The 15217-nt window shown below is 31.6% G+C and overlaps 1 protein-coding gene across 2 annotated transcripts; it reads left to right on the forward strand.

Moving 5' to 3' along the window:
• The first annotated feature begins 11262 nt into the window (after window positions 1-11262).
• On the forward strand, window positions 11263-14181 carry AN3 (SSXT family protein). 2 transcript variants are annotated; one of them, XM_088491732.1, is made up of 5 exons: window positions 11263-11401; window positions 11484-11729; window positions 12556-12632; window positions 13053-13137; window positions 13345-14181. In XM_088491732.1, the coding sequence occupies exons 2-5, from the start codon at window positions 11649-11651 to the stop codon at window positions 13777-13779; spliced, it is 678 nt and encodes a 225-aa protein (XP_088347858.1). In that variant the 5' UTR covers window positions 11263-11401; window positions 11484-11648; the 3' UTR covers window positions 13780-14181. The 2 variants fall into 2 exon arrangements, with proteins under 2 accessions (XP_088347858.1, XP_088347857.1); XM_088491731.1 differs by lacking the exon at window positions 11263-11401 and having other exon boundaries at window positions 11504-11882.
• The last annotated feature ends 1036 nt before the right edge of the window (window positions 14182-15217 follow it).

A 15217-nucleotide genomic window follows, 5' to 3' on the forward strand; every position in this document is an offset into this window, starting at 1 on the left:
AAAAGCAAGAAATAACAAATATATCATCCCATTCAAACATGAATTACATTGTTCTTCATTGATAGAAAACAATCATGTACCAATCACTTGTACATGACTATTACAAGCAAAAAAAAGCGTAAATTGCAGAAACAATCCTAAAGATACGGACACAAGCCATACTCTCATAACTTTGATTTTACCTTCAATCTTCTTCTCAACCTTCATGGCCATGTTAACATTTCTCTCCCTGTGGTCTGTTGGAGCAATTGTCACATCTTGATTAGCAACACCACATTCATGCTCATTCAGTCTTCTAATCAAACACCTTGCCAAATTTTGCCTACCCCATCAATTTCATCAACCCAAACAAAATAATGGAAATCTCGACTCTACAGAAGCCAAAAAAATCAAAATATCAGAGATGCATAGGAACCCTATACTTGTCTAATTATCATAAATAATGTTTCATACCTTCGAAAAGGGGCAACGAATGAACCATCTTTCATGATTAGTAACCGTCAAAGATTCCAACAAAATAACATACTCACCACAGTGACATCTTCCATCCATAATTTTCTTCTTCTTCATCTTCGAATGTGAAGCTCCTGAAAATCTGCTTTCTTCGCTTGTAGTTACCTCTCTCCTTGACATTGCTCAAACAAGAATACAATGAAGTTACCACAAATCCAAACCCTATCAGAAACAACCACAACAACAGAACAAATTTTTTCACATCGAACGAACAACTCTTATAACTTAGAGGTTAAAATCATCGAATGACTTAGTTCATAAAAGTATTACCTCATAGAGCCTTCAAGTGTGACAAAGATCGTCTCTAAACACGGGGTGCTGGAGAAGCAGCAACCTCCTTCTCCAATGTCGTCGCAGGAATGGAATCAGAGCACAATGGGATTACGCTAGAGAAGATGATGAAAAACTGCTCTGTTAAGACATGATTGATTTCGCGCTCAAAAGGGAGGGGTAACACCTCTTTCTGTTCTTCTATTTTCAGAAGGAGTAACGTTTTTTTTTTAATAAACTAAATAAATACAATTTTAATTTTAACAAAAAAAAAATCCACGTAAGGCATCTTTTGTCAAGTTGCAATGGATGTGAACACATTGTATAATTTAACAACATTTTATTAATGTTTGGTCACATTTGACAAATGGAGCAAATTAATTGTGGATATCTGAGGAGTTTTTATCTTTCATGGTTACTTTTGTTAGCGAATCAATCTTTCATGGTTACTTTTGGTGGTTTAGTCATTTTTTTTAAAATTACTTATGTGAAACAGTTTAATCTCTTTATCACTTACAATAAAATATTTAACATATGTGTTGGACAATAACTTTCAATCAAATTATGTTATAAGACAATTAGATTCTTAACAAATGTCAATATAAAACAAATAAGATTTCTTTAGAAAAGAACTAATTCGTCTCGAAAAAGTCTAAAATAATAAAAATTTATTGAAAATCAAAATGTCCAATTTAAATTTTTTTAAGAATTAATTTGGATGTTGACTTAAAAAATATAACAAGCTTTATAAGTTAGTAAATTATAATTGGATGAAGGATTTATTAATAATTTTTTATTCAAAAATCATATATCAAGCCAAATTTAGCAATTTCAGTATGAAAAATAAGACACTTGAAAACTGGCCTATTTATAAATCACTGACCACACCTATTGTAATGTCTCAATATTTTTTTTTAAGTACACATGTCTCAACACATTCGAAATAGTAGTATAAGTGTGTAACCTCATCTCGTCATTCAATGTTGAATGTGGAAAGGAGGCAGAAAGTGTCAAAACAATGTGGGGGCATCTAGCTCCAACAAGTCACATGCCAAAGCGCAGAGCAAGTGAGCCAAAACAATGTATAGTACCACACATATATATAATTGCAACCTCATTTAAGAACAACCCTCAAATACTTACCTAGCTAGCTACAGCATAAACCAACAAGTGTGTTATTGAAAACAAAACCATATTGGCATAGTAGTAGTGTTAACAACACGAAAACGAAATGCGTCAAATAAGAAATTCAAAAAACTATTAAAGCGTGCTATCAACACTCAACACACACTCTACTACTGCCTTAGATAGCTGTCATCTTATTACAACATTCTTGTATTATAATCTACTCAACGTGTTCTTCTATTATACTCTTCACTTTTTATTTTCATTACGTGTTCCTTTGCTTTTTAAAAATACTACATACATAATTAATGCTTATACAACTTGTTCAGCAATACTTGGATTGGGCGAGGTTAATTTGTAAGAGAACGAAAGCTTCCAATCAAGTATAAGAGTAAAGTGACCCAAAAAAAATTATCAATAAAATTTTTTAAAACAATTCTAATTATGGAGATTAATTTAAAAATAATGTATTCATATTTATTATTCTGACGAACTTTACTTTATTAGTTTTTTTTAAGAATTAATTTATTTAAAATATAAATTTTAAAAAATTTATTTATTATTTTATTCCAAATATAATATATGAGTCGGCTGAAAGTGATACATGTCATCTTATATTTATAGTGTATAAGGACTTCATATATATTCTTGTCAAATTTAACGGGATGTAATCAGAATTGAATATATTACAATCCATTTAATGCATTTAGGCCTATATAGAAAATGTCTCACGTCCAAAATAAAAGAAAAAATGTCTTAGACGTAGTTGAAAATATTTAACCTTAACATACAAACTATTTTTACTAAATAAGTGTATGTAATACGTTTAATGGTTACATTATGGTAAGTAATTAATATTTATACAGTATTTTGTACAGATATTTTATTTTAGTATGGACGTACTTTACCTATGTGGTCCGTAATTTTCTGTCGGCACTCTTCTCAATGATATTGTACTACGTACAGTGCTCAACTGTTATTTAACAACGGACTTTGTAAGAATTCTTTCTTGGTACAAACAAGGCTTTCCTCTGTTCACTCAACTATTTTCTTTTTTTGGTAAACTTACCAGCTTTTTGCACCAAATGCACAGCTCAAGAAAAGTAGTAACTTTTAAAAACTGTGTCAAACCTATTTCTGTACGATTAATAATAGTTATTTTAAAATAGAAAAATATTAAATGGTTAATATATTTTTATATGTATCAGACTCGTATTCTTTATTAAGTAAAAAGTGTTGTATTTTTTGTTAATTAAATAAAAAGTTAACTACTAAAAATGTTGTTGAATTATTTTGGCGTTGACATGAATAACCTCTAGATTTTTAATGAGAAAATTATCTTTAATAATATTAAAAACATGCCAAAAGTATCCAACTGTAAAGAGAAATGTATTTTATTAATAGAATTGGCTAGTGTGGCAAATAGGCTTCAATTATAAATTCTAATCCTAATTGAATCTCAACAAGAATTCTAATTCCCAAATTAGCCTCCAATTCTCTATTATCGCGATGCCTGATGAGCGGATATTTTATACGCTTTTTGACATCATTTTCATATAGTTTTTAATATGTTTTATTTAAGTTTTATTAAGTTTTCATAGGTTTTAGTGCAAAATTCACATTTTTGGATTCTACTTTGAGTTTGTGTGTTTTTATGCAATTTCAGGCATTTTCTGGCTGAAATTGGGGAGCTGGAGCAAAAGTCTGATTCAGAAGAAGAGAAAGCACTGTAAATGCTGTCCAAATCTGACCTCCTTGCATTCGAAAGAGCTTTTCTGGAGTTACCGAAGTCCAAATGGAGCGTTCTCAATGGCTATGGAAAGCCAACATCCAGAGTTTTTCAGCAATGTATAATAGTCCATACTTTGCTTCAGAATTGAAGGCCCAAAACTGGCGTTCAACGCCAACCTCTTGCCATTTTTTGGCATCCAACGCCCAAAGGAGAAGAGATCAGCGTCCAACGCCTATAAAGGACTCTCTAACCAGCGTTCAACGCCCTAGAGGCTTCCTAGCACGTGGATCTCAATCAAGCTCAGCCCTAAAAGACTGTTTTACTCTTCTTATATAATCCTTAGTCATTAGTCTAGTATTTATTTGAGAACTTTTACACTTTTTAGACCTTTATGCCATATTTTCGAATTTCATCTTGTATTTTCTATCAGTATGAGTTTCTAAACCTCCAAGGTTGAGGGGAGGAACTCTGCTGAATTTTATGGATTAATAAAGTATTACTGTTCTATCTCAATTCGTGTTTAATTCTCTATTCTAAGATGTATATCCGTTCTTCAGCATTACGAATGCATTGAACCGGCACAAGGTTATCTCATTCTACAGGGGTTCAGAGTGAGTCTTTCATCGGACAATGATGAACCACCCGTTTGATCATACATCTCTTAGACGGCTAATTCATGACTTCGTTGGGGACTTCTCGAGACACCAGTTTAGCCGAGGTACGGGGAGATTAGAGTCTTTGTGGTAAAGGCTAGAACCAAAGGCGCAACATTTCCTGATCCGGAGGATTCGACCTTGTATGTGGCGTTTTGAGTAGGATCACCAAGAAGGATAAACTGCAAGAGCTTCACCTTCAATCAGACTGGATCCGCACTAACCCCGGGGTTCAGATCTAGAGGAGTATTAGCGATCTCTCAAACAGACGTTAATCACATACAGCCTGCCATAGAAGAAATAATTCACAGTTGAGAAAGACAATAAGACCGGATTAATCCAGAAAAACAAAGCATCTCCAAGTCTTAACCATCTTCTTATCATTGCAAACACATCAACCTAGTAACGTTTTATTTATTTTCTTTTCATGCAAATTAAACAAACAAACAACTCTTCTATCCGCCTGACTAAGATCTACAAGATAACTATAGCTTGCTTCAAATCACAATCCTCGTGGGATCGACCCTGCTCACTCAGGTATTACTTGGACGACTCAGTGCACTTGCTGGTTCAGTTGTACGAAGTATGGGATTCGTGCACCAACGCCATAGCCATTGTTGCTGCTAGAGCTTCATCTTGTTCTTTCATCAGCGCATTTATCGTCTTCTTCTTCTTCTCCCAAATATGCGTCATTGTCCTCTCCTTCTCTTTGCACCACTGTTCTATTCTTTTCCTCCCCACGCCAAAGCCACAGTCACTTTCAGCACTATAAAAAATAAAAAATTACAACACAACAACCCCGGCCCAACATAAAAACTAACAACCACCACAACACACAACCATCAACAAAAAGCCAAAACCACAGCAAGCTACGAGTCAAAGAAGAAAAGGACTACCATAACTAGAACGTGAGCACGATAGATCTGGAATGCGACGGTCAACAGAATAAGAAAAAGAGGAGTGCTAGGAGACCAGTAGGTTTTGTGATTTGTAGCCATCAATTAGTCATCATTAATGTTTTTAATGGCGTAGATTACATCTAATGGTGTGAGATTACTTTTTTTTTTGCTGGTTAAATGCTGGCCGATTTTTAATAAAAGTGCTGGCCTCATAAACTTTCTCTAAGAAAAAATCATGACATCCAGAACTAGAAGATGAGTATGACTGCTGGTGGAGGTTAGCACAAAGTGAAAACGGCAGTAACAAGAAGAGGAAGCCGACGAGAAGGCAACGACGATGGTAGAGCTTCGACAAACCGAGTGAAATCATGAGTTCAGGCTCACAGAGAGGAAGAATGACAGAACTGACGGTTGGATGAGGGAAGAAATCGAAGAAGACATCAGCTGATTGGGAGAAGATAAGAATGGTGGCGGTGGAACTAGTAGAGCAGAGGATTTGATTTTATTATGATTTGGGAAATTAATTAGAATTTTGAATTAGGAAAATTAGAGAAATTGAGAATTTTAAGAATTTTTTTAACAGGACATTCATAAAAATAAATGCCATATTTGCATCTTCATTTGCCACGTCAGCTAATTCTGTTAATGGAACACATCTCTCTTTACAGATGGTACTTTTGACACGTTTGTAATATTATTAAGGACATTTTTGTCGTTAGCAAAAGTGAAAGTTATTTATGTCAACGTCAAAATAATTTTCAGGGGCGTTTTTGATAGTTAATCCTTATAAATAAATTTTAACTTTTTATTTATTATATTTTATATCAATGATTCGAATTTAATTTAAAGAGGACAAAAAACTCGCACACACGAATATCCGTGGAGATTACCCACGACAGGAGGGGGAGTATGGGACCCGCAAACCCCCCCCCCCCCCACAGGAATGAGGATCTGTTCCGCGAATAAATGAGAACGGAAGTAGGGATTGAAGTACCTACTTTGTGAAAACCAGTAAAATCCATACGAAGAAGAGTTTACTTAAATGCCTTATATATATGTGTATAGTTATGTAATCCTAATTCATTTCTAGTATTTGTGAAAAAAATTTCTATTTTATTTTATTTTAATTTGTATACTAGATATTTTGAATGTTTGTTGATTATATTAAATTTATGTTGAAATTATATTTTAATTTAATATGTTTGGTGAATTGTATTAGATTTGTTTATGATTGTGTTAATTTTTTAAAAATTTTTCTAAGAACTTAATATCCATGAGTACCTATGGGTATGTATCCGTCTTTCGCAGGAAAAAATAAACGGGACCTATAACAGAAATGAGATGGGAACGAGATATTTTACTAAATGGGGATGGAGCGAGGGAGGGGTCTCTGCCCATGGAGATTCATTGTAATTCCTACCTGGATTTAAAGTTTAAAGTAAAGTATATTTTTGTTCTATAAATTTGTCAAAAGTTTTTAAAATACTATTAAATTTTATTTTGTTTTAATTTTGTGTCATAAATTTTTGATTTGTAAAAAATATATCCTTAACAGCAATTTTTGTTTGAAAAAGTTTATGATCAGTCTAACAAAAATGATGACAACTATATTTGGCTTGTTTGTATTGAAGATTGTTTTTGTGTAATTGTTGCTAAATTGGTCTTAAGTTTTTTGAAAAATTAGTTATCAGAAGTATTTTTTATACAAATTAAAAAAATTTAGGATAAAAATGAAACAAAATAAAATTTAGGGATATTTTAAAAATTTTTAACAAATTTTAATGACAAAAAAATTACTTTATCGTAAAATTTAAAAATTAGGATTTAAAATTTAAAATTTAGAATTTATAAAAAATTTAAAGATTAAAGTTTAAGATTTAGGGTTTAAAATTTAAGATTTTAAATTTAGATTTTAAAGTTGAATGACTGCTACACTTATATTTTTTGAAGCGCATTAGAATTACTGTTTGTATTATATTCAAAATAATATTAATAAATTCTCTATTTTTATTAAAATATTAGTCATATTTATTTTTTTTGTTTTAATATATTAGTGAATTTGAGTATTCTTTTTTTTTCTTATACAATAAACATACATGTGAACATACTATTAAAAAATAAAATAGAATAAGATTTTTTTTATATTCTAAAATATCTATGAATTTTTTTTACATAGTAACATTTATTAATGTGAAAAAATTAAAAAGTAGAATAAAAAGTTTTTCAAGAATTATTGAGTGCAGTTAAAATTAGGATGAGAGGATGATGGGGGGAGGACCTACATATACAGAGTGGGGAAAAGCAAAGAATGGATGGAGAAGACAGAATTGAAATTTAAGCAGAGAAAACAATTGAGAGTTGAGACATCCTAACCACCCATCATGTTTGAAGAACTGAAACACCTTGCCTTAGTCATCATCGTTATTTGATTCTATTCATGGTCAATACTTACTCAATACAATACAGTGTGTAGTACTCAGAACAACCATTATATTGCATATGGCATCTTGTAATAATAATAATAATAATGATAATAATTCAAAATCATATTATTTTTGTTTGGTTTCACAAGAATAATAAAATGGATGATTTTGGGAATGGAATGAGAGTGAGAGGGGCAAAGCATGCATCAAGCATGTATGAATTAATGTACATTAGTTGTTGGGGGGTTGCAGTTATATGTGTGACCCACATATGATATGTTATATGTATGGGTTCTGAGTTCTGAGTTCTGAGGGCTAAAGACGCGAGTTTGAGTTGAGTTCAGTTTGACCTTTGTATATATTCATGATTCATATTAATAATACAGTTGGATATTGACTGGACAACACTCTCTTCTATCTATTACAAAATCTATCATGTGAACCCTTTTGGGTCCCATTTTCATCTCCAAATTAAATGAAATGAAATGTAATGTGATTTTCGCCATGCTTATCCAATGTCCTTTCTGCCAAACCAACATTCACTACCCAATTATATTATTCTCTTCCCTCTCTATTCTCCTTAATCTTATTCTCAGCTAATCCACTACTGTTAATCCTGTTTTGCTATTGCTACACTACTAGAAACTCAATTTGTTAAAAGTTCTTTTAATAAACATTTCGTTTCAAACACAATGTAAAGAATCTAAATTAAAGATAAACAAAACAATAACTTCTTATCCAACCAAATTGGATACATAAATTAAAGAATGAAAAATGCTATTTGTGTGTTAAGTAGCAAGCGTGAAAAATGTAAAGAAGAGTAAAGAATTTTGAGAAAAGGACAAATAGGTCTCTAACCTTTTGTCGTGCGGATATTTTTGTTCTTGACCATTGAAAAATATTCTTAAGTCTCTGATCTTCACAAAACTTGGATGGATCAGTCCCTGACGGAGGCATTTGGACGGATCAGTCCCTGACAGAGGCATTTGGACGGAGGGACTGATCCGTCCAAGTTTTGTGAAGGTCAATGACTTAAAAGTATTTTTCAATAGTCAGGGACAAAAATGTCTGCGAGACAAAAGGTCAGGGACCTATTTGTCCTTTTTTCAAGAATTTATAAGATAAAAATTTTTTGCTAAGTTATCGTGTGCATGTGTGGAATATATTTCAGATATCGACACTCGTTCGTCTGTTGTGTGTAACTGTGTCTTAATAAAATATAAAAAAAATTATTTCGGACATACTTAAACACACTTAAATACCATCACATGTCATTGTATCCAACGTTATTCTTAACATGTATTTTTAAAATAAATTTACAAATAGTATATATTATTATTTATTAAAATAAAAAATACTTTAAATACTTTATATAATTAAAATAAGATTTTGAAAATAAATAAAAAAATTATTTTATATTTTAATATTAATAAAATATCAAAATATCGTTACGATTTATCTAAAAGACACTTTATATTTTATATATAAATGTATTCCATATATTCTAAAAAGATTTCAAAATTCCTGTGTCAATGTGTCCATTAATTTAATATTTTAAGATTTTAAATTGGTTACGATGTCTATTGTTTAACTTATTTTTAATATAAAATATTAAATGATATTATTACATTAGGTATTTTTTATACCGAATACTTTTAATTTTTTTATTATTATTTCTTATTATTGATCTATATTTCATATAAATCTACTCTTGCGATTAGATTTTATCTTTTTTTTCTTTGTATATCCAAATTATTTATGATAGTCAAATTATATATTTTCTAAAATATATATTAATATTAAATAATAAATATGATTTTAAAATATATACAAATATTTCTCATATAAAGCCTTTGTTTCAGAGTTGAAAGAAGATATACACTCTTTTCATAATAAATTTATCTGAAGCAATTTTTTTTTATATAATGAAAATCTTGAAAACTTCTCTTTTTCTTTTTAATAAGAGTAAAATATTGTTTTTGTTTTTAACGTTTGGGATAAATTTTAAAGTTATTTCTAACGTTTCAATTGTCATATTCACTCATATTTAAGTCCACAACGTTTTAAAATTGACTCAATGTTATCTTGCCATTAGGGATCCGTTAACAAAATTGACGGCGTGACAAAATTGAGACGATTTTGAAATGTTAGGGACTTAAATAGGACGAAAACGTTAGGAACAAAAACGATACATAAAAATAAATTTTAATTTAATTTTATCTTTCAATAATATTAATTTTTTACTGTACATAGTATTCAATTATTTTTTAATTACATCTAAATAAATTACACTTAATCACATTACTTTCATTTTAGATAAATTTATTTTTTTTATAATTTTAAAGAATTTTGATACATTAGAGACAAAAAGTATAATTTATATTTTATTATTTATATATTATTTTTTCTTTCTGTAAGTTTATATACTAGTCTTCTACAAACATTTCTTCATAACTAAAAATCTTTAAGAGTAAAATTATAAAAAAAATTAATTTATTTAAAATAAAAGTAATATGAAGTATAATTTACTTAGATGTGATTAAAAATAATTGAATACTATGTATAGTAAAAAATTAATATTATTGAAAGATAAAATTAAAATTTATTTCTATGTATCATTTTTGTCCACAACATTTTCGTCCTATTTAAGTTTGTAACGTTTCAAAATCGTCTCAATTTTGTCCCACCGTCAATTCTGTTAATGAATCTCTAACGACAAGACAATATTGAGTCAATTTTAAAACATTAGAGACTTAAATAGAACAATTAAAACATTAAAAACAACTTTAAAACTTATCCTAAATATTAGGACAAAAATAATACTTTAGTCTTTTTAATAAAAACCTCTCACAGTATAAACTTAGAAAGTTTCTTTTTATAATATACAGTACTACATAAAATTTCATTTTACCGTGTATATTGACAAATTAAGGGTCAACGTAGTTTGACTGCTCCCACACTCTACAGTAGTTATTATCAAGTCACATTCAAATTCGTTAAAATTAAATAGTCCTATAAAAAAGTTGAACATCACTGTATAACAAATGGTTACGTTTCCTTGATTGGTAAATGAGAAATGCAGCTGTAAGCTTAGCTAAGCTCCATTATTAACAGTTTTAAAATTTACTTTGTACTGCAATTCTCAGAAATTTATTGTAGATGGTATTGATAAGATAAGAATGTGTAGAGAGAGATAACGGAGGAGGAGAACAATGATTTGCACGAAGGTCAAGGAACGTGAGCGGAGATAACGAGAGTGTGACAGCGCGTCGGGGGAAGAGCGCGTGACGTAATGAGTGAGAAGGCATAGGAATCTGCTTACGCAAGTCCAACGTCATGTACATTAATAGGTCAGATCAAACTGGACAAATCCACCACCCTCCGCCCATTGCCATCTTTAATTCACAACGCCCAACGCCAAATATCAAACACTATCGTCCTTTTGTTTATTTATAAATATTTATTTTAATATTATATTTTTGAATTAAAAATTAAAAATTAATTATTAAATTATTAAAAGTTAAAAACAATAATTACTATAAAATAAAAAATTGAAGTTAATTTAAAACGGAGAAATGTTTTAATAAAAAATAAAAAATAATTATATTTAGAAATGTGGATTGAGAGAAGATGTTTTGAAGGGTCCATGTCTGAGATCACGTGAGGTACTTTGAGGGACACGGAGTTCAAGAGAGAGTGAAAAAGCAAACAAAAATCACAGCTCCAAACCCAATGCACCAAAACCTACCTTGTTCCGTGTGGTAGCATCAATTTTCAATAGCCGAGGTGCTCGGATAATAAACCCACTTACATTACATTACATTACATTACCACTGCGTTTTTATTTCTTTCTTTCTCTTTGCTGCAGGTGGTGGGGTGTCCCTGTGCTTCTTCTGCTTCTGCCTTTCTGTGTTCTCTGCTCTCTTCACCTTTCTTTTGGACCCAGGAAAACTAAATAAAAGAAAAGAAAGTCTTCCTGTATATATATATATATATATATAAACAAGTTAGCGGGTGTTATCAAAATAAAAATATGCAGCAGCACCTGATGCAGATGCAGCCCATGATGGCAGCTTACTATCCCAACAACGTCACCACTGATCACATTCAACAGGTTCTCTTCTCTTCTCTTGATTCTTCTACCTCCCCACCACTCAAACGCCACCTTTCTTTCTTCTCTTGTGGAAGGGGTGGCATCCCTTTCTTGGTTGTGGTCAGGTTCAGGTTCAGGCTCAGTCTCAGGAGGGTTTGTTTTGTCTCAGCTTTGGTGGGTCTTTTCTTTGTATGCCACTTTTGGTCTTGTGTTGTGTTGTGCTTTCTCTTTTAATAAATACTCTCTCTTTCTCTTCTTTATTCTGCTTCTGCTAACTTCTTTTTCATTGTCAGCTTCTGTTACCACTTACTACTTGTTGGTATTGGTTCTGCTTTCTGGGTCTTGTTCCTTCTTGCCCCCCTTTCTTTCTTTTCCACCACCACCCACCACCCTTGCTTCATGTGTTTACATATATATGACGTGTCCTTCTCTCACTCTTCAGTTTAGATCATATCTAAATCCAAACATAGACGATCATCATCATCATTAACCTTGTCTATATATCTTTGACATACCACTTTCATTATTATTATTATTAATTTGTAGTTATAATCTTTTTTACTAATGGAATGATTTGTTCTAATAATAGGACATCTACTTCATAAATACAACAAGATGAAAAAGTGAAAAAAAAAAAGGGTTTGTTACATCACATATCTTAAAAGGCTTTTTATCCTTCCTTGTGGTTTACACTTTATTATATGTATCTTGAGATAAAATACTAGATGGATAACACACATAGTAGCAACTAACAAGGACGTTTTGTTTTGTTTTATTTGTTTCTCTCCTTTGCTTCTATTTTCGCTGCATTTATATCGTATGATATCATTCTTTTGAATTCATGCAGTACCTGGATGAGAACAAGTCCTTGATTCTTAAGATTGTGGAAAGCCAAAGTTCTGGCAAGCTCAGCGAGTGTGCTGAGTAAGAATCACTAATACTCTAATCATCTATTATGTTTGCTAAGTGCTACCACCAATCTATTATTGTATTGTTCAAGAAATAACCTTGCCAACAACTAAGACATTAGCATATGATGGAAAAGTTTTAGGTATCAGTTCTTCATTCACTGTGATATGACCGATTCAATAATGGCACCAATGATGTGTTTGAAATTATTAGCATCTTGGTCGCCACTTTCTATAGTATGTTGTATATGCTGCACACCTATGAGCTACCCTATGAATATAAATGGACCATCAATTACAATTACACTATTGGTTAATTAGTTTTGGATTCTGTTTAGGTTTTTGTTGAATGCTTTCTCTCACTCTCTAGTCTCTAGGTATTCTACATAATTATTAATCTTCGTCAATCCTGTGATCCTGGTTTATAATAATTCAGGAACCAAGCAAGGCTACAGCGAAATCTAATGTACCTAGCAGCAATAGCTGATTCTCAACCACAACCACCTACCATGGCTGGCCAGGTACATTCATATTGAACTATTAATATATGTGATCATAATTTAATGATGAGTAATGCTAGATCTTTTTCAGCTAACATCACCAATTTTTTAAAAATTATTTTGTTTATCTTAAAATTTAGATTCTGAATCTATCTTAAATAATAAACCTAAACGGCAAAACTGGCTAACTGAATATTGGTTCCATGTATTTTCTCTTTAATGATGTAGTACCCGGGAAGTGGGATGATGCAGCAGGGAGGACACTACGTGCAGGCTCAGCAGGCGGCGGCGGCGGCGGCGCAGCAGATGACACAGCAGCAGCTAATGGCGGCACGCTCCTCCCTCTTGTATGCGCAGCAGCAGCCATACGCTGCGCTCCAACAGCAAGGCCTCCACGGCCAACTCGGCATGAGTAGTTCAGGTGGTGGTGGTGGTCTACACATGCTGCACGGCGAAGCCAGCAGCGGAAACATGGGAGGAGGAGGAGGAGGGTACCCTGACTTCGTGAGAGGCTCCGGTGCAGAGGGCAGGAGCATAATTGGAAGCAGCAGCAGCAAGCAAGAAATGGGTGAAGGGCGAGGTGGCGGTGGTGGTGGTGGAAGCTCTAGTGGACACACCGGGGAAGGTGGTGAAACAATGTACCTCAAATCTGCTGATGAATGATCATGGGAGTCATGGCAATTCAACTACCTAGGCTTCTTTTTTTTTAGTTTATTAATTAGTTAGGAGAAGAAGAAGGTACGCAATGAATGGAAGATTAAATTATCAGTAGTAGTAGTAGTAGTAGCCTCTAGCTAGGTTGGAAAAAGCCAAAAGACTTGTGTGTTTGAAGAAGAATGTTTGGCTTTTAATCTTTCTTGTGATTTATGGGAACTGGGAATGAAGGCTAAAAAAACAATCGACATAGAGAGTGTGTTTCAAAGACCACTTTTAATTTGCCTTGACTTTTCTACCATACTTGCAACATAAATGAAATGAAATAAATGCATGCCTTCACTGAGTTTATGTATGCTGTGCTGTAACCACACGAATTAAGATTATAAATTAAAATTTTTTTGTCCAAAATATATAAAATTTTATTTTTTGTATTAATAGTAAATTTAATGTGTTTACATGTTAGTTAAATTCTAAGATATTTTGTGGTCACAAGTCAGAAGACATAAAAAAAAAAAAAGCAAGAAAGCTGGCTCTTCCAAATTGAGGGCTGAGTTTGACTCAGCATTGAATGGGTTTGGTGTTTTCTTGTGGGAGAGATCAGAGGTGCACATTAAAAACCATTGGGTGCTACTAAAACTTTTCTGTTTCTGTATTTTGATATTTGAACCAATTTTCCGTTAACGTATATTTTTGTGGTGGCAAGTTTATGGGAGTCGGTGGTATACTGGTGTTAGCGGTGATCAGAAATATGTCTGGTGTCTCGTCTTTTTATAAGTGTTGATTTCACTAAAATATGAAAAAGCTCGGCAGCTTCATTTTGAAACTGACTTCCTTTTAAGCAACGGTAAATGTGAACAATAAAAAATCTTGAAATGAATTACATAAAAAATCTCTCTACCTAAATTTTATATGGAGAAAATCTTGAAAGTTAACCCCTCTTAACTAACATCATAGCTAATATTTATACTTAAAATTGAACAATAAAAAATATCTAAAATTAAAAACAATAAAACATCCAAACTCAAGTAAAAAAATATTTGAAAGTCAAATAAAATAAAATCAAGTTATAGAATTGAGGATTTATAAATTATGGTTTAGAATTTAGATTCATTTAGAATTTAGGGTGGCTAGAGGTGATGACCGTGACTAGCGACCACGGTGGTTAGTGGTTTATAGTAGTGGATGAAATTATGATATAGAAATTAAAGAAAAGGGAAAAATAAGAAAAAATGATAAAAGTAGTTTCAAATAATAGAAAAGTAGTATAGGTAAATAATTTTTAATTAATCAACTTTAAACAACTGTAATTAATAATTAATAATTTTTTATTTTTTAAAAATAAAATTTAAATAATTACTCATTAATTAATATAAAATACAGTTCAAAAATACTTGTTGACTTATTGTTATTGGTTATCTAACGAGATTGTCAACAAATTTATGAT

Source organism: Arachis ipaensis, chromosome B6 (genome assembly GCF_059453495.1).
Source record: "Arachis ipaensis isolate K30076 ecotype BB chromosome B6, ASM5945349v1, whole genome shotgun sequence".
In the NCBI taxonomy this organism is placed as follows: domain Eukaryota; kingdom Viridiplantae; phylum Streptophyta; class Magnoliopsida; order Fabales; family Fabaceae; genus Arachis; species Arachis ipaensis.